We start from the raw sequence: 27,102 nt of genomic DNA, 5'->3' as shown, positions 1-27,102 counted from the left end.
TTGGATAATGCATTTTGTAAACATTTAAAATTTGATTTACCTCTGATTTTGAAAAAGTTAAAATATCTAATTGTAGCAAATAAAATCGTTAAAAAGAAGCTTTGAGGTTTGGGTGAGTCCATTCCCTAAAGTGTATATGGAATTTATGCCCTGTAATATTTTGTTCCTGAAATTGTTGTATAATTTAGGTACTTATAGACAAATTTATTGTATCATATTTCCTTATTACAATAAATCGAAAATTCATATGTCGTTTTGTAATCAATTACGCCATAGTTTCTCGTCAAACATATGAAATACAATCAAACATACTGGAACTAATTTTTAGTGTCGAATTTTGCATCCTCACTCAGCATTAGCATGGCGAACAGAGAAAGGTGAACTGTCGGCAGACGTCAAAGAAATATAGTTACTTTTTACTCACTCCATGTAAAGGAATTTACTGCACAATTGACAAACTCAATGTCTTCGACATATTCAGGTAAAAATACAGAGGTTGTCATTTTTGTGTGTTTTTTCTCGATGTAAGCAATTCCCGATTTTTTTTTATAGCTGCGAATCGCAGACACAGACAGACCCAGATCACTGCAGACGATCCCGTCTGTCTGATGTCGACGGTTGTCGGTGTCAGCTTGACATTTTAATTGACACTTGGTAGGATTTCTTATGCACTCGTTTCCTCCCAATTAAACAGTTTTAAGCACCGGTAAGTTAGTAATTCTAGTATATTTTTGACTTAAATTATTATATAGACGAGGTTAACGGTGTTCACTGTTAAAGATACAACAGCATAAAACGTTTAATCTACTGTGTGTTCTGGGCCATCCTCGATATTCCAGAGGTTCCGATCACTTACGATCTCTACACCCCTGGACTATCTCATAGTAAAACTGGAGGCAACAGAATAGAAGAGGTAATTTAGTCATTTGATGTACACACCAAAAGAGCCGTATAACGGTACACTGTGGTTGACTGGGTGGCTTTGATGCTAGTCGTTGCTCTCTCTGTAGTCTTCAAAGGAAATCTTTGCTAGCCAGTGATTGGTCAAATGTTTTCTGCTGAGTTGCCTTCAATTTCACAAGGAGATAGTCCAGGAGTGTAGAGATCGTAAGTGATCAGAATCCCTGGAGTATCGAGGATGGTTCTGGGCTCACCGAGGTAGGTTATGTGTCTGATAATTAATTAAGTCTTATCTCTCCTCATATGGGAGCAAGATTGTACAGGACCATGCCCAATAGTACCAGCTAGGCCTAGTAAAGATGCTCCACCGCAAACAGAGCAATTATAAATGATACGAACATCATGTGAACAATAACTGATGTTTAATCCTGCATACAAGGTTATGTGCCTAATTACCACAGAAGTACAAACAAAATTATTTATTTTACATTTGGTGCATGGCGCACATGGACACAATTCGGTACATTACATACTTCATTCCATATAGAGCATAGCTAGAGCCTACATGTGTAACAGGGCAAGAATTGTGTGCCGCCAGCCGGGTTCGAATCGCGACCCCGGACTTACTGGTCCAACGCTCTACCGACTGAGCTAAAGGGAATTTCCTCCTGGCGTGAATCTAGAAGGCCACTATATCACTATGTACAATTAAAACCTGCTTCACTACTCCCCTATTTTAAACGTGTTCGCCCCTGAACACAGACCAACCCAGGTTCTCTCTCCAAGGAAGCCTCAATTACTTCCACTTGGAGTGGTCTAAAGCACCAAATGTAACAGGGCGAGAGTCTATAGCTCTATATGATCGTAATTGATCATAAATTAGTAACGATTCAAGTAATTAAGCTTTATAGGTATCAACCGTTTCCTTGCTTTACTCAGAGGCTATTTCAATAGCCTTCTTGCCAAATTTAAGGCTGCTCCGTTACACATGTATATAAGTGTAATGTATTTTTTTTGGGAGCGTACTTTATTATTCTTAATATTTTTTATCTTATTGAATTAAAAAACAAAGCTCAAACTTTACAATGCATAAGTGTAATGCATATGGTGAAATGAACTTTTGTAACTAAAGAAAAATACTTAATTATTTGTCCACTCCTGTTTTTGATAGAGAAAAATATCATTTGTCACCGGTAGCATCTTTGAACAAGTGATACATATGCAGATAGGTCCAAATCACTAATTGATTTATATTAGGTATTCTGGTAATGAACACCTAACCTATCAATTGCAATAATTTTGACTTGTCATTTGCTGTTCATAAAGTTTTCCTTGCGGACATAATTTGAATAATTTTAATCTACAATGAAAGTCTAAGATTGATGAAATACCTCTGAATATAGCCTAACATTATGATATGATCTTGTGTTATTTTAGAAAAACATACCGTTCATAAGAGAATCATATACTATATTTATATATTCCATCTTTGCTTATTGCTGAGTTAGCTCTCTTGCGGATAGTGACATCATTATTTTGTGAAGGCAATTCACATTGTTTTCTCTGAAAATTATGAGGTTACACTCACAAACACATGACGTCACAATCAATACCTACCCAAAAATGCAGATAACTCTAATATGCAAGTACAGAATATGGGTCCGACATTTAACTTTTTAAGGTCCATGGTTCTTCTCGTTACATGTGACTTTGATAAAAATGTCATGATGATATGACAAATGTTTGTATTTTCAATCAGTTTTGTGTAGAAATGTTGCAAAGAAGAAATTCTGTCGAGACATGTTCACATTGCTCAACTGAGCAGTGAATCAAATATTCTCCGACCTATTGCTTATTGCCTGCTGTTATGTGCTTTATAAAACAGTATTTTTTTAAGTTTTGTAATGCAAGATATTGTTTTACAGACTTCATTAAGAACACCTACATTTGTTTGTGGTATCTAACTATTAAGTATTTGATGAAATTCCTCCTTTCATTACAGCTGACTACAAGCCCTACTTTAATCAGGGCGTTGTCTCCCAGACATCAACCGCCGCTGCACCTACCAGTAACTCAACGACTAGCAATTATTCCAATGACGCCGCAGGGAGTTACCATACCTCGGTAGTGTCGAGTGTCAGTCAGACACCGACTGGCAGTTATTCCAATGACACCACAGGGAATTACCATAACTCAGTAGTGTCCAGTGCTGGCCAGACACCGACTGGCAGTTATTCCAATGACACCACAGGGAATTACCATACCTCAGTAGTGTCCAGTGCTGGCCAGACACCGGCTGGCAATTATGCCAATGATGCCACAGGGAATTACCATACATCTGTAGTGTCCAGTACCGGACAGACAACGGGCAGTACCAGTTACAATCAGCAGGTTACCAGCGGTTACCAACAGAATTCGGTAACTAATACTGGAAATTTAAACCAGTCAACCGATTACCAGACCCAGAATACATACAGTTATAACTCGTATAACCAGACTACAACAGGGTATGAAAGCTATGGTTCCACTGGTGCTAGCTCTGCTTACGCTTCCTACAATGATTCAAGTTATCATGGCAGCTACAATTCCCCGAGCACAGAGGGCGCTGATGCGACCTACAGTAACGGGGACAGCTATGATAATTCCGGATATAACCATTCCAGTTACAACTCTGCTGGCTATGCTAATCACTCTTATAACAACTCCAACGACAATTATTACAACAGTTCTTCACAGTACGACAGTTCAAATAACAACAATGCCCAGGGTTACCATAGTAGAAGCAATAGTGGTGGCTATGGTAATGACGTAAATGGTAACTACAGTGCTAGCAATGGTTACCATAATGTTGGTTCCTATGACCAGTTTGGTTATGATGGCTACAGTTACTATGGCGACAACTCCCAGAGTTATGGTGGATCCAATAACAGTGGCTATGACAACAATAATTACAACAATGATTATGCTTATACCAACTATTCTGAGAATAACTATGGATATGCGCACAACAAATCGCACAATAATCAGTATAACGATAAACACAACAAGGGGGGACAACCTGATTATGCATATTCAGGGTATGCCACAGGGATAAGTAAGGTCCAGCTAGATAATTCGAACAGGGGTATGAGGGGAGCAAGAGGTCATAGGGGTAGAGATATTAGAGGTACGAGGGGTAGAGGGAGCAACAGAGGTCAGCAGAGAGAAGACAGTGGGGGAAATAGCAGTTTCAATCAAAGAGGGGTTAGGGGAGGGGGCAGGGGAGGGGACAGTGGAAGAATGAATCAAAGAAACTATAGAGGTAGTACTTTGGGAAGAGGTTTTGGAGATCATCCTGGAGGTATGGGACGAGGTGGGATGGGACAAAGAGGAATGGGGCAAGGAGGTATAGGACAGAGAGGTGATCACCGTGGTAATGGAAGGTCCTATGGTGGTGGTCCTAGGGGAGCTTGGAGAGGAAATATGAGTAGATCGAGTAACCAAGAACAGAACAAAAATGAGCAGAAGCCATCAAGTGATAACAAAGCGTTAAATACTAAGAATATTCCTCCACAATCTGAAACTGGAAGCAAAGCTGGAAAAAGACCAGCCTCACCAGAAACATGCCAATCTGGACCCTCGACTACCAAATTAATTAAAACAGAACAAAACAGTGAAATTAAACCTGGACCCAAGACTAATCGTACATGTAGTACCTCCTCAGCAAAATCGTCAGACAGCAAAGAGGAGACAACTGCAAAAAAGAAAAGTGCTGGCAAAAAGGAAGACGTGGAATTAGATCCCGAAGTAGAAGCAAAACTTGCACTTCTTATACAGCCAATGTGTTGTAAACTCTGTAATTTAGCAATGAACAATGGCCTCCAGGCTGATCAACATTACGATGGAAAAAATCACGCGAAAAAAGTGCGACTGTTCCGCCAGTCGGCAGCACTTGAAGTGACATTAAAGAAGTTAGAAAAGGAAGGAAGTATTGTGACAGGAAAGACTGTTGTTCTTCTGGATGATGATGGACAGAATGACAAAGAGAAGAAAAATGAGCAGAAGGATAAGACAGAGAGTAAAATGACGAAAGATGATAAAGAGGTATGGAAAAACTGTGTAGTACATTGATAATTATTTTAGTATTTAAGTATTTAAAGGGTAACAGACAAAATGCTTCAACACATTGAGATACATGATATTTATGGTAATCACTAAGACTATGGTTATCACTAACTAGTTTTCAAACACTCAATTTGGCTGTTATAGGATGCATAGCAAAATAGAACTTGAGAGGTCCTATACTTGTATCAGAAATAAGACTTTATTTGACATATATGACTTTTCTATTTCAGAAATTGTCCGGAGCGACAGAGGAGATTTATTGTAAAGTGTGTGACGTGTCGTTCAACTCCCCAAAGCAAGCCATGCAACATTATGAGGGTAAAAACCATCAGAAGAAAGTTCGCATGTCCTCTCAGGTTCGCAGTGTCACAGAATCTCAGAAGGACCACGTCACAGTGTAAGTGTGAAAGGTTCTATCTGCTATTCAAGCAAATAATCCAGGTCTCAGATGTTTCTGTATATTCTAAGTTTGAAGACACCTTGTATTGCTCCTAATGCAATCTCCTTGCACAGTATGTAGGTGTATTTGTTGCCCTTGCAGTCATGTAATTGACCAATGGCCAAAGAGTATAGAGCCAAGCCTTGTGTCTGCAGATGCACGTGGACCTATACAATGTCATTCAAATGGTGTAGTTCACAAAATGAAAAGTCACATACGGTACCTATGAGGTGAATTGTCAATGGGGGAGCATGTTGTTTTTTAAATAAGTCGCATTGCAATTTTATGTATGATGAAGTCATTCAATATTGTTTAAAAACTTTAAAATCTCTGTAGCACCTTAAAAGCTATATGTTTTATTTATAGCGACGGCACCGTCTTTGAGTGTAAACTCTGTTCAGTCCATGTTACTTGTCAGGAACAACTCAATGCCCATCTAGAAGGAGCTAAACACAAAGCAAAGTTAAAATCTCAGGAGCGTGGTGGAGCCTGGTCTAACGGTTCTGCTGGTCCAGGCTACAGAGGTAGGGGGCGAGGTAAGGCTTTGTATCATAATCTTGATGCTTTCTCAGCTATATGTTTACTGCAATCCTGAGGATTGGATATCTCCACGTTAAATTACTGATATCATGATGTATCTTACATCCCATACAGACGGGACAAAACTTTTGCACAAATATTTCTTTTACAGCATATCAACTTGGTTGCAATATCTTTAAAATGTTATTGAAAACTGAACCTTGTTTTGCTAAAACGGTTAAAAAATCTTTCACCCCTTTGAGGATGACAAATGGAAATCTTAACTCAAGGAGTAAGATTCTAAGTTGTCAAACACGAGGCTTGCCACGGAATTGTCTCCTTAAGAATCTGTAAGTCGAGGATTAAAATTTCCTTTGTCTCACTTCCAAGGGGATGCATGATTAATTTTCTCTTCACTTGTTCGCTTTCAACATTGTTGGAGTAATTGATCACCTGATTATATTTACAGGTATAGGATTTAACGGCCGTTCAGGCTACCACAGCGGCTCCAAGCGTAGCTATCCATTCCCTGGTAGTGACAATGACTCGGGACAGTCTAAACGACAAAGAGACTTTCAAAACTACCGCACGCCAAGTGGGAAGTTTTACTGTAAGGTGTGCAACGTAACTTTGAGTGGTGATGGACAATTTGCAATGCACATGGACAGCAAGAAGCACAAGACAAACTATTCTTCCTCTAGGCATATATCTGATAGTGAACAAGAGGTCAGCTCATAGTCGTTTCTATCCGTTTCAACATCCTCATTTAGAAATCAAGCACAAAAGACATCACTTTATGTATAGTCCATATATCATATGTGATTCAATCTTATTGAGATTCAGTGAAAATAGTGTTGTGAGAATAGTGCTGGAGTAATGATTGATGATTTTTAGTCAATAAATCAAAACATTTTTTTTTTTTAATTTTTAATAACGTGTAGGCATTGCAATATGAGAAGAATTATTCCGGTATATCCTCCACTCCAGGGGATTTTGTTTGGGAGTCGTTCTTGATAACTCGACACTTAAATTCAATGCTATCAATGTTAAGTGGCTGATTCTAAGGATCTCTTAGTGCCACCAGTAGAACTTTATTTTTATCATTCCATTTAGAAATGATAGAAAGAGAGTTCCTATAAAAAAAAAACCCCAGAAACTTTTGGAATCCTTGGGCTTGCAAGATATTTTTTTCATCACCTCAGAATAGTAAAAATGATCGTTAATTAAGTTGTAGCATTTTGGAAACATGTGAATTACTGATGATATCAGAATTTAGTAAATCTACTGAGCTTCATCATTTGAGAACCACGGTTGAATCGAAGCATATTGAGGTCAAGAGTGGGTATCTGGACAATGACAAAAAGTTTTGTGTATAGAGAGCATTTTATAAAAAAAACATTTTTTAGTTTTGCACATTTGTTTAGAAATATGTAACTAAAAGTTAATTAGTGTGTAGATCAGATTTTGTTTTCAATTAAAACTAGTGGTGGTATATTGTATATTATTGATCAGGCTCCCACTGTCTACTAATGGACGTCAAAATTTCCTTATCTAAATCTTCTGAAATACCATAAGGGTAACCTTTTTTCTTATTTTCTGAGAAAAAATGATTTATTTCCCATGTAACTAGTGTTAAATATGTTGATTTTGTATACTATTTATTCCTAATGACTTGTATCAGTATTTGAACTATTTCTGGATTATCTTAAATTGATAACTTCTAGTATTTGCTGTGAATTGTAAGGAAAGAAATAGATTAGTGTTTAAAGATGCTCCACTGCCGACAGAGCATAAATGATATTCATCGTTTGAACAATAATTAGTGTTTAATCATGTATACATAAGTCTAATTAACACAAATAATAATATAAAATAATTTATTTTGCCTTTGGGTCATGCGCAATCAGTACTTCATTCCATATAGGATATAGTGCCACAGAATTTTTTCGGGATGCAATTAACTATTTTTTAATATTTTTAACTTGAAGTAAAATTAGAAGCTCAAACTTTTCAACGACGGTAATGGTGTAAAGTAAGTAACTTTTGTAACTGAAGAAAAATACTCAATCATCTGCTGCTGTTTTTTGATAGTGAAAAAAATACCATTTGTCAGCGATCGAGCAAATCTTAAAGTGTTACTCTACATAAGCAGTATAGATGAATGGTGCAGGCCCTTTTGGCTCTTTTCCTAGTTCAGATTTAAATTTGAAGGACCATTGAGCCTTCTAATACTATATTAAGGGAATATTGATAGTTGTAAAACTACAATTTAGTCATGTGTTAGAATAGTTATAAAAATAAATGTGAAATACAACAATGTATGCGTCTATTTACTTGTGGTGGCACATGCATTAAAATGGTGCAATTTAATACTTAGAAATCCAGACTAGTATGAAAATATGGTGTGTATATATCATGTTTGAATGGTTGTCATCACCATTCATCATAAATTTGATAAAAATTTATTGTATAGTGTGTATCTATATAGTGTAAACTCTCACAAAGGTGCTTTTCCCTTATATCGTAATCTGGATTGATATTTAATTGAAAGTGCACTTGTCACTTTTATCACCTTAGAATGTATAAAGTAAATTTAAATTTTTTTGGTAAAAATGCAGATTTTTTATAGCTTGCTGTCAACATTTTCAATTTAAACTTAGTTTTCTGTCAACATTTTCAATTTAAACTACGAAGACTTTCAGCAAAATTTAGGAATGGTAACTTTCAGACGTATGTTGCTAGGTTCAGTTTTTAGCAGCATTTTTTGAACAGTAAACAGTGTTACTCTTGTCCTTTCCATTCTGTCACATTTCTTCACATCACCATTAAATGTCCTACGAATATATCTGATTTTTTTTCTCCTTCCTATACTTTGCATTCCTTAACCTTTGATTCCAGGCACCTCCTTAAAGTAAACAGCAAACATAAATGTATTAAGCAAACTGTTAATCAATGCAAATAATTTGAAAATTATTGACCGAGTTCATTGCATAATAATTTAATAAATATGTATTCTATACACATTTCCCGTAAGATTGATTAAATCATAGTTCAATATTGCGAAAAGGTGTAAATATGAAGGTTTTTTTTTTCTGCTGCTTAAAACTATATTTATTTAAATGCAAAGACTGGTTGTAATTTGATAGAACTTGTGTATTGTTCATAGTTTTCTGTGGTTAAAGGGACAATTCAGTCTAAGAGAACATTAAAATTTGTACATATATCGGAAAAACCCAGTTCTTATAGAAATTAGATCAGTCGGTTTTACTGCGATATGCCAGAAAAACCCATGGTGGTGAAATGCGTGTGAAATGTTCAAACTCGCTCGCTGTCCGCCATCACACATGGTGGTCGAACATCTTGTATGCCGAACCCTGTCCTTTGCTCGTAAAGTAATGCAACTTTTGTCTAGAACTGCTCAAATCGCTCTGACAGCAGTGTGTTTACCTTATTAGGTGAATTGTCTTGCCTAAAAAATTATTTATCACCTCCTCAGTGGTTATGTAGTTCATTTGTTTAACGTGCGTGACTTTGGCTAGAGTATGGGTACAGCGTACATATTGTACTTGCTTAATCGTATTGATCAACGATTTGTAATTACAATGGTATCAATTAAAATACTAATCAATGATGTGGAATTTGTCAATATGTTATGTTATATGTTTCATAAGAAATGTAGAACAGTACATTTATGCCATATTTGCTTTTTGGTTATGTAAAAGAATTAGCTTGAGTGAATTGTCCCTTTAATGTTTTGAGTGTTTTAATTTATCATTGTTATATGTTTAGATATGATACAGTTACATTAGTACTAGTTTAGTCTGCTATAACTAACAGTATTTTTTTGTTTTACAATTTTTTCTTCAGATATAAATGTATGTTATATGTATTAGAATATACCAGTGATCCGTATATATCCTGTGATATTAGTGTACCTATTATAAGATAAAAGTTTGTACAATTCATGTTGAAAATGAGACGGTCAATTGATGTACAGTCAACTACAAGTATAAATCATATAATAGTCTCAAAGACTCCTAGCACAATTTGTTGTGATATAATGGTCAGTGGTGACCGGTTGACCAATGCAGGAGCAAAATTAATTTAGTAGAAAGTGTTAAACAGTATTGTTTTCGTTCCGAATAACAAAATCTACAGTATTATTGTTTTGTGATAGTATGCCATTTTTAGTTAAGACAAAACTTAATAGTAATGTAGCTATAGTTTAATTTGTATGAAGTTGCCTGTGGCTATGGCTTTGTTTTATTTCTGATGTCAGACTAATGATTTCAGTCACTGAACGGTGAAAATATCAGTTTGTTATCTTCAAGATTTGAATTTTTGGTATAGATTCGGTTTTTTGTCCAGCCTTTAAGACGACTGCTGTATGCTTTTCTGTCATTGTCAAGCATATGTTTTCCCTTTAAACACCATTTACACTAACTCAATCACCCCTAAAAACCTATTTGAGATGTTCCTATTCTAAGGCTGGAACATTTCATTTTTAAATTTCAGGGTTTAAGGTTATATATCGTACTACAGGCCTCTATCAGTATTATTAGTGATGACACAGGTGTTGAAATATAATGTCTTTCAGTTTGCTGACAAAACTATTTGAGAATGTATGTAATAATCGAGTATTATAACAATGTAATAAGTTTGCAGATTCTTGCCTGAATTATTTTGAAAATCAAAAATAATTGCATGCACAGCTACTATATACAAAATACAGCATATCTGTTCTATGGATCGTACTGGATTTCTTTTTGCGAAGACAGAACATCTCGTTAAACCAAAGTTTTTCGTTAAAAAGATTATTTTTTAATATGAGAATTAAATAATGCTGGATTATCTCCTTTTGATTACTTTAAAACATAGTACCGACAATACAATGACATCATACAATCTTCTCCCAATTTCAGCATTCTAGAGAATTATAATCATTCAAGATGGAAACAATTATAATATTTCCATTTACGTGTGACTGTATTTAAACATAATTGCTTATAGCAAATTTAATTTCAGACTGAAAGCTGACTCTTGCTGAATTATAGATGTAAATGAGGATCAGCTTTTGTACACAAAACACATAAAAGTACCTGTTTTATATATGTTGATAGCACGAGTATATGCTATTCATCCTATTGTTTGGTTTCTTTGCTAACATTAAATTGTTGATAGATTTTAACATTATCTTTGATTTGTTAGCTAGATTTAATTTTGGTAAATGTAATTGGACAATTGTTCTAAAATATCTCTATTTTTTCAAAAATTGGTTTATTGTTCGATATTCTAAATTGAGTTTTCCAGCAAGAATAGCTTTTCCCCTCAACTATTTGATGTACACTTGTATATAATCCGAGTCGAAATGTGTATAAACAAAACACCAAGCAAGAACAGAGGTTGTTTATATAAAATTGTTGACTTTATTACGATGTATCATATAAGTTATATGCCACCTTTCAGTATTCTTTACTGGCTAATTTTCCCCAACACTTTCTCATTCCAGAAAAGTAGCACAATTTTCATTGAATGCTGATGCATATCTGTGTACGATTTTTTAATATATTAATTAGTTGCATTATGTCAACTAATCATTGTTACTTTAAGCTTTGGAGATTTTATCATATCAAAGTCTACTTTTTCTAGTTAATGAAGGCAAAAAATGAAAAAAGAAACCAAAATTTGATTTTTCAAAATAATTGATGTAAGGCTGTCCAGTTAGTTTACAAGAAATGATACATATTGTATCAGGATTTTAAAATGATGTTATGTGTATGATGTTATCAGCTTGTTATATTTTGATCATTTAGGTTCAAATAGATCTGTGGCAGATTTTGGGTACCCAGTATATACTATATATCTATTAAAAGACCGGGGGCATATCAGCATTAATGATTTAAATTTCTGGATACAATTCATTGATGTATATTAAGTCATAACTGTTGTACATTTATGTATGTAGATTATAACTTGAATGAGGAAGGTGATTACTTCATTTAAATAATTCCGAAACACTGACATATCATTAGAATTTTGTTTGTTTATGTAACGTTTGATTCTGATATTGTACACTCTAGTAGTAACTGCAGTGTTATCTCCCTTTAATTGTATCAGTACCAATAGGATAAAGGAATGAAAAGTCTGGCTACCATACATATGTATCATTATGGCATTACCATTACATAAACCCTTCTCTTGGTATACCGGTATGTCACCAATAATATACATATATACCATGTGTACCCTTAGGTAAATAGGATGGGTTTTTGGAGGTGTAAATTAATTAAAATTTTAAAATTATTATTTTGGTTTATTTTCACATTATTTTTACAGATGTGTAAGTTTATTAACATTTTTAAATTATTAGTTTTCACTAAGCAATTTATTTGTTTATTTTGCTTGTAGTCTGAATTTACTGCTGAGATTTCTTCTGTTATTTTACTCACTTTGGAAATGACCATTTATTTTATTTTCAAGACGTCATTCACCCAGCTATTTAGTGGTAATAAGGGGATCTATTGGATTTGTTACACTAAACAATTTACAGTGGAAATATTTTCATAACAATCATACTGATTGATCTGAATACCAGTTATCCGTATTTTGCAGTTTACTAGTCAAAAGATATTAATGTTGTATTGAATAATGGTAAGCTTGGTATTTGTAATCAAATAATTTTTTCCACAGTATTTTAGCTTTTGTAATTCTATTGATAGAGTAAATCAAACACTATAACAGCATTGATATAGACTTGTTAACTAATAAAACTAACCTCCCCACTTCTGCTTTAAGTGTACGGAAGTTGTACCGTACATCATGCACATAACCAACTAACAATTCACTAGAGTATTATACATTTAATATTAATATGTAAGTAGCCCAGTGATGTATGAGACAACCTATTATATCTTTCCATTGATGTATTGATCATTACCATAGAAAGAACTCTGTTGTTATACACTAAGCCTATACATATATGTAAATATTTATAAAATGGAAAAATTGAACACAGGTTTAATTTACATAATGATAATTGATTGGTATTTATATAATTAATGAAAACAGTTTTTGTTAAAAATACCTGCTGCTATTTGTTCAAAGTAAGCGGAAGATGAAATCTTATTGTGGTTTATCATTATTCAGTGATGACTCTAAACACAAACAAAATGATGTCAGTCAATAAGGATTAAATATGATAAAAAGATACTGCCGTTTATAGCAACTTCTTTCATCTGTGATTAGACATTATGTATACATATTTCACACAAGATTAGCCTCGTTAAAAAAAATGTCATGAAATTTGGATGACCGGTAAAGTTTTAAACTATGAATGACAGGAAAATTGCTGTGAAAAAAAAGTTGATACCCTGGTAAACATTAAACTTTAAAATATGCTGTGGAAATTTGTTGCTTACTTGTGATAATGATTTATAACAATAATTCTTATTTCTTTTTGTAGAAGTATCAGTGACTTCACTCTTGTTTTTCCGGTGTGTTCAATGAAGCAATGTATGAAGGTTGAATAGTACCATTCAGTATTCCATATCTATGTAGAGTTGTTTCGTCATGTGTATAAGGTAGAACAATGTATACAATGTTTTTGGTTCATATATAAGATACCAGTTACATATCTGATTGTCTCCTTTAAAGGCACTTACATTGATATAAATTATCACATTTTACCAGTATTCTTATTCTAGGGCTTTTTTCTAGAGACTAGAAATAGTGCACAGATCAATTTTACTCTATATCAATTGTTGATATACAGAGATAAACAAATTACTGTCAATGCTTGAAGAATTCATCATTGTGGTAATTATTTTGTTCTAATTAGGATTTGATTGCACAAAAAAGTACATTTTGGTTGCTTGTCAATATGATTACATACCAAATAGCTGTAGATGTTTATTTTCATTGTTCAGAGATTTGTGCTGACTTATGTTGTAATGTGTTATTCAAAACTTCATAAAGCTGATACCAAAGTTATATATCGGAGGATTTAAATCTCAACTCACTGTTTTGTGTAGAAGGAAAAGCTAGTCTTTTTTCAATGTTAGTTAAGGCAAGATGATATCTAACTTTATCTTCCCCTTATAACAGTAACAACTGATCCTGTCTCCCTAATGCCAGGGCAATACATGCATAATATTCAGCAGAACATTGATATTTTCATACTTACTTCTTCTAGATCAGTAATTTTTTTACAGACTGGTACTGATTTTATGAGCCATTGACTTTATTGACCTCTGACTTAAAATAAAGCGGCCACTACCTTAACTGACCCTTGACTTGACTGACCATTAACTTAACTGACCCATGACTTCACTGACCATTAACTTAACTGACCCATGACTTCACTGACCATTAACTTAACTGACCCTTAATTGACTTTACTGACCACTAACGTAACTGACCCTTGACTTTACTGACCACCAATTTAAGTAACCAATCATTCACTGGCCGCTGTCTTTACTGATCCGACCACTTAATATTTTTTTGCTGACTCCTGCAATTACAGACCAATGATTTAACTGACTTATGACTTTACTGACCACTTATTTCACTGGCCCCTTAATTTATGGACCAATGATTTGTTTCTGACCCACTGACTTAACAGATCACTAATTTAAGTGCCAATAGTGAGTTGATAAGGTCATGGTATATTTTGGTATAAGAATACATGTATGTATCGGGGTCTATAAAACAAATAAAGCCTCTTCTCATACAGATTTAACTGCTTTTGATAACATCTATATAACCTTATTTGTGTCAAGGACTAACAGCATAAATGTTTTAGATCAAGACAAGAAATGCCCCTTCCATTAGAAGAGAATTGCAATACTGATAGACCCAACAACAAGCTTGTTTTTCAAAATTTCTGATGATTTTGATTTATCAAGACAAGAAATGCCCCTTCCATTAGAAGAGAATTGCATTACTGATAGACCCAACACCTAGCTTGTTTTTCAAAATTTCTGATGATTTTGATTTTACAGCTGCTGCCATCAAGCATGCAGTCATTACTATATGTATATATGTATTCACTGGTACATATCTGTAATTTTTCGAGGGATGAATGGGTTTTGTCTAAATCATATATGACATTGCTTGTACAGGATAGAAACTAACAAATCAATGTGATAGAAAGTGTGATATATCGTAGTGCTATATGTGTGCTCTTGTTTACGTTTTTGTGTTTGGTGTAGAGCAATCATTCTAAATGAATGCTGTAGAGGATATATAACTGATGCTCTTACGGATAGAGGTGACAAGGGGATGATAAACTTGTAATTAAAATCTTTATTTGTTTTCTTTTGATCTTGTAATTAAAATCTTAATTTGTTTTCTTTTAATCTGAAATATTTTGGAGCTATACCCATCGGCTTCTATTAGTATAATTACATGGAAATATTTTTTGATGATTTAATTCCTGAATCAGATATTATAAAAAATATTTGAAAATGTAGAAAATACTTCAAACATGAGTTTTAAAAGTTTGTTGTATAAGAAAGTAAGTAGTAAAATAGAACACTTTCATTATGGGTTAAACAGATCCAACATTAATTATATTTGTTAGTAACATAAGCATGCATTTCCAATGAAAAGATATTTCACGTTTGGAACGTTCTAATTTGATTTTGCACAAGTTAATGCAAATGGATGTTAGTTCCATTCAAGGTCTTGGTGCCTGAATGGATACCCACTATATCACACTATTTGGGAATGGACCTTGTATATTAGCATTAATGAAACTCACCCCAAGTTTATGAAACATCTTACGTTCAAAACAGTCTGAAAATTAGCTTGAGCCTATCAAAGCTGAATTACAATAGTTATGAAAGATACGTCATTTTAAGTCTTAAAGGTTGTTTCATGATCCTTGAACTTGGTTGCTAATTAAGTGTCCAAGGTGTATTGGCTATTTATGACAAATGTGTTGTGTTTTATGCTTCAATATTCTTAGAATATACTGTGTGTGTTTCATTTTTTGTAATAATTAATTGAAAACGATAAACAATTTTATGACGAAATGAAAGGTTTTGTTTTGAATATTTATTTCATACAGTGTGTTTATCAATTATTGTCATTTACTGGATGACTTGAAAACTATTTTTCGACTTCCAGCACACAATTTGTTGTGTTGTTCAATTTCCCAAGGGTGACGACTTTGCTGAGATGAAAAACTGCTACAAAAAACGGTTTATAATGCAGCAGTTTTTGGGTCGAGATGTACGAGAGGACCATTACAAACTTTCAAGTCGGATTTTCACAGGACCTGAACATGGAAGTAAAATGCCTGTTTGACACCGATATCGGGACTAGAAGGAATGGAAAGAAACAAATTAAAGCTCTCGTCTTGAAAAGAACAATTATCGACATTTGCGGTTCCGATATTGAACCCTATACACCATTCGCAGACTGCTCCTCTTAAATGTGTAAAAACGTGTTTCTGTTATGCAAGATCTCACTACGTATAGAATACATCATTGTATTAGAAAACGCTGCGTACTCGTTTTTACAGTTCTACTAACAGCATAGAGTGGAATCATCATCATCCGAAAAAGTGCTCCATCAACAGAAGCATGGCAGCGTTATCATGGATTCATGTACAAGAACTTCAGCTCAGCTACATTTACTTCCTATGCAACCAAAGGTCAGTCATGTTTCTCTCTTCACAATCGTCAAAAAAGGACTCCATTGCGCCGGACTCCAGGCTTATAATTATATATAGATATATTCCAATTGCGGAAGTGCCAATTAACACAACCGACGTACCGATTTCATATTTATTAAACCCTACATGTGTTCAAGTACAACGTGTTTTGTCAAAATACATGTACGTGCTCATTCTTTGCAAAAATTGATTACACCTATTATGACACGCATCAAGTTTTGTTTAAATATTGGATGATTAGGATCTGTCTTAAGTTCAAGTTTTTTTTTTATTTCATCCAAATGCATAACAAGCATATAGGGAACAGTACAATTATTATCATTATAATATGACATACAATGTATACAAGTATAAGATGGCGGAGGACAATATTTCAGTATTTCAATATACTAATAAGCTACATATGTATAAAAGACGTGATCACAACAGAACCCACGTTGATGCTGACGGCAAATAAAAAACAATTTTATCATTTAATTAATTGAGAGCAGAGTTTTTCTTTTCTCTGTTGCACGAAACAAAAAGTTACCCAACATATTCAAAATTTTAACATCTTTACTAGAGAATAATTCTATAAACTTATGCACGCTTGGTCTATGATAAAAATATCTGTTAATCTATTTTTCTCTAAATTCAGAATATGCCAGACAGAGAAGAACAAAATGTACTTCATCTTCGACGTCATTTTTATCACATAATGAACAAGTCCTTTGATTTCTAGGGATATTATTATAACGTCCGGTTCAACACTATATAAAATCCATTGTAAGTTATAGGCAGCATTGAGGTATACTAGGTTTAGTCATTGTGTAGTCACAACATTAAAGGGACAATTCAGTCTAAGAGAACATTAAAATTTGTACATATATCGGATAAAACCCAGTTCTAATGGAAATTATATCAGTCGGTTTTACTGTGATATGCCTGAAAAGCCCATGGTGGTGACTTGTGTGTGAAATGTTCAAACTCGCTCGCTATCCGCCATTACACACTGAGGTCGAACTTCTTGTATGCCGAACCCTGTCCCTTGCTCGTAGAGTAATGCAACTTTTGTCCAGAACTGCTCAAATCGCTCTGACAGTAGTGTGTTTACCTTATTAGGTGAATTGTCTTGCCTAAAAAAATCATTTTATCACCTCCTCAGTGGTTATGCAGTTCATTTGTTTAACGTGCGTGACTTTGGCTCGGTATGGGTACAGCGTCCATATTGTACCTGCTAAATCGTATTGATCAACGATTTGATATTTCAGCAATATTAATTAAAATACTTAACAATGTCATGGAATCGGTCAATGTTTTACGTTAAATGTTTCATAAGAAATGTAGAACAATGCATTTATGCTATATTGTGCTTCTTGGTTATGTAAAAGAATTAGCCTGAGTGAATTGTCTCTTTAACAAAGATGTGAAATCATGTGGAAAACCATTAGATCAATTATATGGCTGCTCGTGAATGGGTAACAAATACCTGTCCCATAATTGTACGACACCAATTACATGAGGTACATGTATTACGGACTATTCATTAATGAATGTCTACATATAAACATAGCGAGGTAGGGTACATTGTATAATAATGGATTCCAGAACAGGAGCTGCAGCTCAGCTACCCATACGAATTAAGGGACAGTCATATTGCTCTCTTCACAGTGACCAGAATGTGTCTCTGGTGTACCGTTCATGTTCAGAATTAATATGTGTCACGACCTTCCACAAGGGTCATGACTCGTATGACTTTGAAGAAGCTGCCACAACAAAGAGGGGGTTACTGCAGAGATATTTGAGTCAAGGCGTAGAAGAGGATCTCGGTAATCTTCAAAAGGAAATACGATTGCTCATCACTAGAGGTGCTTGACAAATTGAGACAAATACTGAAGAAATCGTTGCAATGAAAGTGCATTTGGAGGAGAAACAGACTATTCGTACTAATCTAGAGAATAGCATTGCAGTTTGCAAGAGCCTTCTTCAATCTGGATCAAATATCGATATCTATGATTCCGATATCGTACCGTATACATCATACAAATCGTTATTACATCCGATATTTACAGAAACACATTCTTCGGCACAACAAGATGTTTCTCAAAAGAACATTTCAGAAAATCGTTCTGAAAATAAAGACATGACTACTGCAGCCAAATGCAAAGACAATTCAGATACCAGAAACGGACCGGTTTCTGACAACATTTACGCCTTAGAAAGTAAACAAAATGCTATGGCTTCTAATTAACAGCCTGCGTAAAGACGATGATATAAGAAACACGAGAACCTCGGGTTCACAAAATGTTGCAAATTCCTCGGCAAGCCTCAGGTTTTACTACATTTTGTGACCCTCGGGTAGAATATCCCTATCCTCTATATCCACATACGAAAGAATCTTATAATCTATAGCCCGTTTGATTATCGTTGTAAATCAACTATTCAATATGTGTGATTTGCATGATATACTACGAAGGCCTATTAGAGGAATGTATATCCTTTTTTATTGTTTATTGTTACCTATATTTTATATTACCTATAATTCGATAACAAATTGATATATTAAAATTATTATTGATGTTCTCAAAACAAACTTAAGACTACGATTAGATATGTGTTGTAAATGAAATCAAATAAGATTAAGGATCTAGAAATATCTGTTAGAAACTTGACATAGGTGTAGTACGGCTTCCATAACTTCAGCTATATATTTAAAAAAAAATCAATACAAATGTACAGATATGTCAGATATCGGTGTCTTCCAGCTTATAAAGGTCTACAAACCATCGCGGAGCACACCATCATTATGGATTCCGGTACTTGTGCTGCGGCTCAGTTACCAGTCCGAATCAAGGGACAGTCATTCTGCCCTTTTCACAATGGTACAAAGGTAACTAGTATGTCGTACTTGTTCAGAATTGGTCTGTGTTAAGTGTGTGACACAAAATCACAAGGGTCATGATTTTGAGGACCTGGAGGAAGCTGTAAGAACAAAGAGGTCGATGATACAGAAGTATTTGGATCGAGAGGTGGAAGACAATCTTAACAGGCTTAAAATAGAAATACGTGAGTTCATCGCCAGAGACACTGAGCAAAATAAGAACAATATAGAAGAACTCGTAGTATCACAGACGAATTTGGAGGTGAAACAAACTATTTGTTCTGATCTCGAAAAGAACATCGAGATATGCAAAGAACTACTACAATCTGGATCAAGTGTCGATATCTATGATTGTGATGTTCAGCCTTACACCTCATACCCAACGCTATCACAATCAGAAATCATAGAAGAAATCGAAGAAAGAGGTGATTCGAAAGCGGACGTAACGTTTCCCACAGGTCATGTAGAGAAAATGTATGCAACAATTCCAAAGAATAGTAAAGGACTTTCACCAAACACCATCAACTATCAGGATGAAAGAACTGACAGTCAGAGAAAGGAAACGGATGACAGGACAAAGAAATCTCTAACGTCACCTAATGTTGATGTAGTTGACGCATTTGAATCCCCAGATACAAAATTCATCATTTGCGATATTGCAGCAGCCCCTGGCAATACAGCCTGGGTTTGTTGTAGGAACAGCAAGATTGTGACCCTGTTTGATAGTAAAGGAACAGTCATGGAGGAGGTAGAATTCGATGAACTTGTGTATAGTGTTTCTGTGTCACCAACGACAGGAAGTCTTTGGGCGGGATCTGATCACACTGTGTACGAGGTCAGTGAAACAAGGATACGACCTCGGATTCGTTTGGACACCATACTAAAATGCATTTGTGTTTCAAGTAGTGAAAACATCATCCTCGGAATGTCAAACGAGGTCAGCGTTGTCAAGGCTGACGGTGAAATAATTTCATCTACAAAATTCCATAATATTCCAAACAAAATATCGGAAAGTCCTGTTACGAAAAACATCGCAGTGCTTGTTGTGGATAAGGAGGGTGTGTGTGCCGCTAGTTCCATTATGATTATGGATAAACACCTCACCAAATTAAGGTTCTTCACCCTGAAAGGTAACGACAAAATGGCAGCAAGCTGTGTATCCTATGATAGGAAGGACAACCTTATTGTAGAGGCCGTGGTATGCAAAGATTGCATATATTATAATGTTGCCCTCCTTTTTGATGGAAATGGTCGGTACCAGCGAACTTTAGTCAAGACTAAACGAATTGACCAATGCAAGCATCCAGTGAATAGCATCGGTGAGACCGGAGTTTATTGGAGGGTTTATCAAGACGATTCTCGATCACCACAGAATATCGAAATTTTGACATATTGAAAAAAAAAGAAAAAACAATAAAATCCCATAATTTGTAAAAGACTGATTGTTATGACATGATATAACGTTACATGTATATACAGGAAAGTCAAAACAACTGGAATACTGAGAAGTCAGGAAGGGTCCCGCTGACTGACCCGAATTGTGGTTATATTCTTGCTGGAAATTTTGCTGAATATCTTTTCATTATGCATTAAGATATTCAGTACAATTTGTAGTAAGAATAGAAACAGCATGCGGGTCGCAAATTTACTCAGCAAGCTTACTTTGACAGAATAATTTACTTTGAAAAACTAATGTATCGTAAGTGAATTTCTTGGTTAATTATTTAACAACTAAATTTTATGAAGTGATAAGAAATCACAAAACATCTGTACGTATGAGCATAAATCAAAGATAATGATCTGGTGACCTTAACCTCTTACACGCTAACCTTGACCTGTGACCTCCTTTCATTGACATATGGTCAGGCGAGTCTTTCCTTAAATCCTTAACAAGATCATGTTCATCAGACATAAAACTTTGAATTATGCCGTTGACTTCAATAACCTTGCTGCCAACTGCTTGTTTAGTTGTGCTTTATAATGGAATAAAATGTTTACAAATACAACGCATAATGATACAGAATTGTGTTATTTTACTGCTCTTTGTGTTTTTGCTGTAAATAAATAATCTCAATGCAATAATCTCTGTCTAAACTGGATGTTATCGGGACCAGCAAGTTTCCGGATTATTAAGGTTTTTCTTTACTATGATAAATAAGAAAATAATATTCAATCAAGCCACAATAAACATAAATCCGGATTACACAAGATCCGCTTTACTAGGTTACACTGTGTCCTTTTAGGAGTGATAAATCCCAAGGTTTTCTTATATACTCATCATGCTTCATTCTTGAGTAAGTCATTAACAAAAATCAGGCAATCTGAATTTGAAAAGGTCAAACGTATTACTGTGATAAATTCATTCAAATTTAATACCTGCCTGTTATATTTTAACTAAACAAATATTCGAGTATTATGTGCATTACGGTAAACCACCAAGATCAAAATTCTAATATAACAACGACAATAAAATTCCTGAAGTAGGAATATAAACATTATCTAAAATGTGAGTCACCTGCAAATCTAAACAATGTTACACCGTAAATTATACCTAGAATGTTTGAACAGCTTATCAGATAATACCACTATCAGGTAATGTATATTATTGACAATCTGTAAGATTAAAATACAAAGTCTTTATCGACTTTATCGATCTACTTGTATATATAATCCGTATATTATACATCATTAGTATTGCTGATTATCCATTGATATATGAACAAGAGATCCCAGAGGGATCTTGGCGCCCACCAAAGAATGATCTATGTCTGACAATGGAAAGAGGGATCTTTTCCCTGCTTTTCAAACTTTTTCAAACACAACTACATATAAAATTTGAGACAGATCGCTATAGTACTATCTAAGAAATAGTGGTAACAAACTTCAACAATGAAATCCAAGATGGCAGCCGTGCAGCCATCTTGTTGACCTATCAGTTACAAAATGCAATATGCACAACTAGGGCCCTAGGGGAACCTACATATAGAATTTGAGAGAGATCCCTTCAGTACTTTTTAAGAAATAGCAGTAACAAACTTTAACTATCAAAATCCAAGATGGCTGCCAGGCGGCCATCTTGTTGACCGATTGGTCCCAAAACGCAATATGCATAACTAGGGCCCTAGGGGAACCTATGTATGGAATTTGCTTGAGATCCCTTCAATACTTTCTGAGAAATAGTGGTAACAAACTTACACTACCAAAATCCAAGATGGCCGCCTGGCAGCCATCTTGTTGACAAATCAGTATCAAAACACAATATGCACAACAAGGTCCCTAGGGGAACCTACATATGAAATTTGAGAAAGATCCCTTCTGTACTTTCTCAGAAATGGCGGTAACAAACTTTAACTATCAAAATCTAAGATGGCCGTCTGTCAGCCATCTTGATAACCGATCGGTCTCAAATTGCAATATGCAAAACTAGGGTCCTAGGGGAACCTACATATGAAATTTGAGAAAGATCCCTTCAGTACTTTCTGAGAAATAGCGGTAACAAACTTGAACTATCAAAATCCAAGATGGCCGCCTGTCGGCCATCTTGTTGACCGATCGGTCCCAAAATGCAATATGCACAACTAGGGCCATAGGGGAACCTACATATGAAATTTGAAAAAGATCCCTTTAGTACTTTCTGAGAAATAGCGGTAACAAGAATTGTTAACGGACGGACGGACGGACGGACCACGGACGAAAGGCGATTTGAATAGCCCACCATCTGATGATATATAAAAAAAATATTAAAAAATCAAATAATGATGAAACTAAAAAAGAAGATAATGATGATAATGGGGATGGATGTACTTTCCATCGACAATAGAAAGGAACAGTCATTTACAGTCAATCATGTCTCTAAATATACACAGGTAAACCATTTGTCCCAAATAAACAGGTGGTTGCTAAGGTATGTTAAAGTGTATTTTAAGGCACGGTTTTAAGAATTTCATTTCTATTACTTAAATTTTTGTAACGAAACAATATGTGTATCTCCTACAATATTCTTACGGCTCTTCCAGGCAATATCTACAGATTGATGAATCTATTAAAATCCGTCTTTCTAAATATTTCCGAATGTGGCGTGAGGTTAACCGTCGATTATGCTCGATAATATGATTATTGACATCATGGTTGAATGATAATGATAATAGACATACAATACATATGTGTAAAAATGCCTCTAGACCCTAGATCTAGAAACACCATAAAAGTATTCTTGCTTAATCAAGCATCAACATAAAGGAACAACTGTTACCATTCACTTTGAAAAAATAACCCACTTTGAAAAATTCAAAGCACTTTGCAACTTTCACCATATTTAACGCACTTTGAAATATTTTTTTTCAAAGCATGACGACTGGTGTTCCGTTGTTTATATAATGTGACCGGGCGAGGTGTCTCGTTTGCTGTCATTGTTATTACATGTTTGATTCAATGGGATAACACTCTAAAGTTGTCACATGTTCTCGCTATTGGCAGCAAAGACACTCTCGCCGTACACAACACGCGACATGCAATGGATGAAAAGACATAAGATATTGATAGGACGGTAAATAATACACAAACATACAATTTGACCTGTAGAGTTCTAGTAGATGCATTTGGACACATTATCCGAAAGCAGGATGTGCGTGTTCACTGATAAACTCTTGCATGTGAACTTATATTGTATAGCATTTCAAGAGTTGTATTTTCTGAGGAGATTCAGGAGCGTCATGCGAAACTCTCCAATATGAGCCGGTCTTACTGGTGCTATTCACCGCACGTTTACATCCACTCATCTTTCCTTTGCTCTTGGCTAATGTGCAAAGATAGCGTGTATTTCCGTTAAGAAGAATGGCAATGTTGTACATACATGATGTCCATGTTATAGCCTCGACAACAAGAGCCCCATCAATGTCGTAAGACACACAACTGGCCATAGTTCTATCAAAACCAGCTTCTTTTAAACTAATCTCTTTCAGGCTGAACAAGAGTTTGTCCATTATCACAATGGAAGTAGATGATACATTTGTAGAGCTTACAAGCAGAACAGCAATATTCCGTGTTATAGGACATTCTGATATCTTATCTGGAATGTTTCTGACTTTTGTGGATAATTTCCTTTCCCCATCTGCACTAACAACACTGACTTCACACACTTTTTCAACCATTCCAATGGCTATATGTTCATTGACTAAAAGACAAATGCATTTTTGTGATCTGGTTACACAGAATCTAACCTTTACTTTTGAAGCACTAATCTCGTATATACTGCGCCCGGATCCAGCCCATAAGTTCCCAGTTGTTGGTGACACGGACACAGTATTCACATGTTCATCAAATCCCACCACTTCCAGCACGGTTCCGTTGATATCGAAATGTGTCACAAACTTGCTGCTAACACAACAAACCCACGCTGAATTGTCAGTCGCTGCTGCTATATCGTAGACAATAGACGTTCTTTCTGGAGCATTAAATCCAGCAGTTCCGAAAATTTTTGTTGACTCTAAGGTGTGTATACTGTCGTTTGTTTCTTTAGTGTGAGTCCCACAGGGATCGTCTTTATCTGTGTAAGTGTTGTCAATATCTAGAATGTCATTGATGTCGTTGAGTTCTTCACATCTCTTTGAGGCTGTAGCATGGTTGTCTGCAATGTTATCCGAATCGGATTCACCTGCTATATCACTATCATTACAACCAGAATAAAGACATGCTTTCGAATCTGATCCTGTGCCATCTGTTTTTAATGACATGGTGTCGATACAGGAATCATATATATCGATACTGGTACCAGCTTGCAATAATCCCTTGCATCTCTCAATGTCCTTTTCAAGATTAAAACAAATAGCTTGCTTCTCTTCTAAATGCTTCTCTATTGTAGTGCCTACATCAGTCTGATTGTGTTCGTCCTTCGGAAGTGAACATTCCAAAACGCGAATTTCCTGTTTAAGCGTACAAAGATCGTCTAATTTTCGACTCACTTGATCCTGTATTACAACTTTCTTCAACGCTGCAGCTTCTTGCAGGTCACCAAAAGCATGGCCCTTGTGAACATGTGTTATACATTTGACACAGACCAATTCAGAACAGGTAAGGCACACTAGAGTCACATCATGATTGTGGCGAGGGCAGAACGATTGTCCTTTGGCTCGCACTGGTAACTGCGCTTCAGCAGATGTTATGGAGTCCATTGTGACAATATTAGCCCTCTATAGTTTGTAGCAATATATCTCTAATCAATTTACAAGCTATACAAACCTATTTTCGTATATTTATGATCGTTCCCTTCCTGTATGTACGGAGGCTCAGACTTACACATTCATAATGTTAGATATTATGTTACTATTTTTATATATTTCCTATTTCAATTAAATGTCACATATGCTCTTATCGGATAACGTATATACGTTCATCTAAAAAGCTAATTGTCACTCTGATCATTTTAAACAAAGTGGGCTGTAAACAGTTATAACTTTCAAACGTTAATCATTATTGCCTTTAAAAGTATTCGTATATAATACAATGAAGTATTCGTCAATCGGTCTGCACAGTTTCCGCGAAAGGATTGCCATCCGGTTAAGCTGGAACAGCCCAAGTGTCTATTTCAGATGTGGGGTGACCTGAACTCAACTTCGTGACTAATATACACTCGGAAATGTATGCATTGGGGATTTTAGTTGTAATTTACCTTTAGCATTTTATATACAATACAAACATATCTGTTGGACTCCATAAACAGGTGGTAACCTTAGAAACGTCAATTTCGAAATGTAAGAAATATAAAATGGTGTTATAAAACCTTTTAAAACATGTGAGAAGTTGTTCTAAAAAGGGTTTTTATAGATATTATACAGTGATATCGCCTTCCCAAACGTCATAGTAACCAGTGTTTCGATAACCGTGAAAAAGCATAATACGTCTTTTAGATAAGCGTGATATCGTCTTTACAAAAGTCTTTATAACTCTTTCAGATAAGGGTGATATCGTCTTTACAAAAGTGATTATAAGTCTTTCAGATAAGATTGGTGTCATCTTTTCAATAGTCATTATAAGTCTTTTAGATAAGCGTTATATTGTCTTTACAAAAGTTATTATAAGTCTTTTAGATAAGCGTAATGCCGCCTTTCCAAACGTCGTAACAACGTCTTTTGTGTTGTGACGAACTGAAACCAGCCTGCTGCATGTTATAAGTGTACTAACATGCCAATAATGGTCAAAAAAGGACACGAGATGGATGCTTTTGTAAAGATGAATTCTGTTAAACAAGCTATACACACTAGTAAAAGTAATTTGTGATTTATTAGTAAATACCATTCTCAAACACAAAATTCAAACCAATAGCCGTGTGATTTTCTTTGATATTACTGACAGTTTTCATCACATATTCATTATACTTCTGGATGATCTGGTGGTGTAGCGGCTACCCCACTTGCCTTTCACTTAGCCGATTGGAATTCGATTCGCCGCACATCAAAAGTGCAGAGGCCACCTGCTCGACTAATCCAGTTTACTGCCACTTCATCAAAAGTAAGTTATACAACCTATGTCTCAATCGATGTAAAATGAGTAAGTTTACAGTTGTTTTAATTTCTTTGGAAGAACACGATGTTTTGTAGATAAGAA

The 27,102-nt window shown here is 35.1% G+C and overlaps 2 protein-coding genes across 3 annotated transcripts; both read left to right on the top strand.

Annotated features, from left to right (window-relative positions):
- The first annotated feature begins 356 nt into the window (after positions 1-356).
- Positions 357-16,001, top strand: LOC138318373 (probable serine/threonine-protein kinase clkA). Of its 2 annotated transcripts, none has more exons than XM_069260693.1 (5): positions 357-481; positions 2,903-4,983; positions 5,235-5,401; positions 5,810-5,967; positions 6,432-16,001. In XM_069260693.1, the coding sequence occupies exons 1-5, from the start codon at positions 463-465 to the stop codon at positions 6,698-6,700; spliced, it is 2,694 nt and encodes an 897-aa protein (XP_069116794.1). In that variant the 5' UTR covers positions 357-462; the 3' UTR covers positions 6,701-16,001. The 2 variants fall into 2 exon arrangements, with proteins under 2 accessions (XP_069116794.1, XP_069116787.1); XM_069260686.1 differs by having other exon boundaries at positions 5,810-5,979.
- A 2,215-nt stretch (positions 16,002-18,216) lies between these two features.
- Positions 18,217-20,896, top strand: LOC138310570 (uncharacterized). The gene is made up of 2 exons (XM_069252187.1): positions 18,217-18,448; positions 19,536-20,896. The coding sequence occupies exons 1-2, from the start codon at positions 18,217-18,219 to the stop codon at positions 20,894-20,896; spliced, it is 1,593 nt and encodes a 530-aa protein (XP_069108288.1).
- Positions 20,897-27,102: the final 6,206 nt, after the last annotated feature.

Source organism: Argopecten irradians, chromosome 1 (assembly GCF_041381155.1).
Source record: "Argopecten irradians isolate NY chromosome 1, Ai_NY, whole genome shotgun sequence".
Lineage (NCBI taxonomy): Eukaryota > Metazoa > Mollusca > Bivalvia > Pectinida > Pectinidae > Argopecten > Argopecten irradians.
This window is presented reverse-complemented; position numbering and strand designations above follow the sequence as displayed.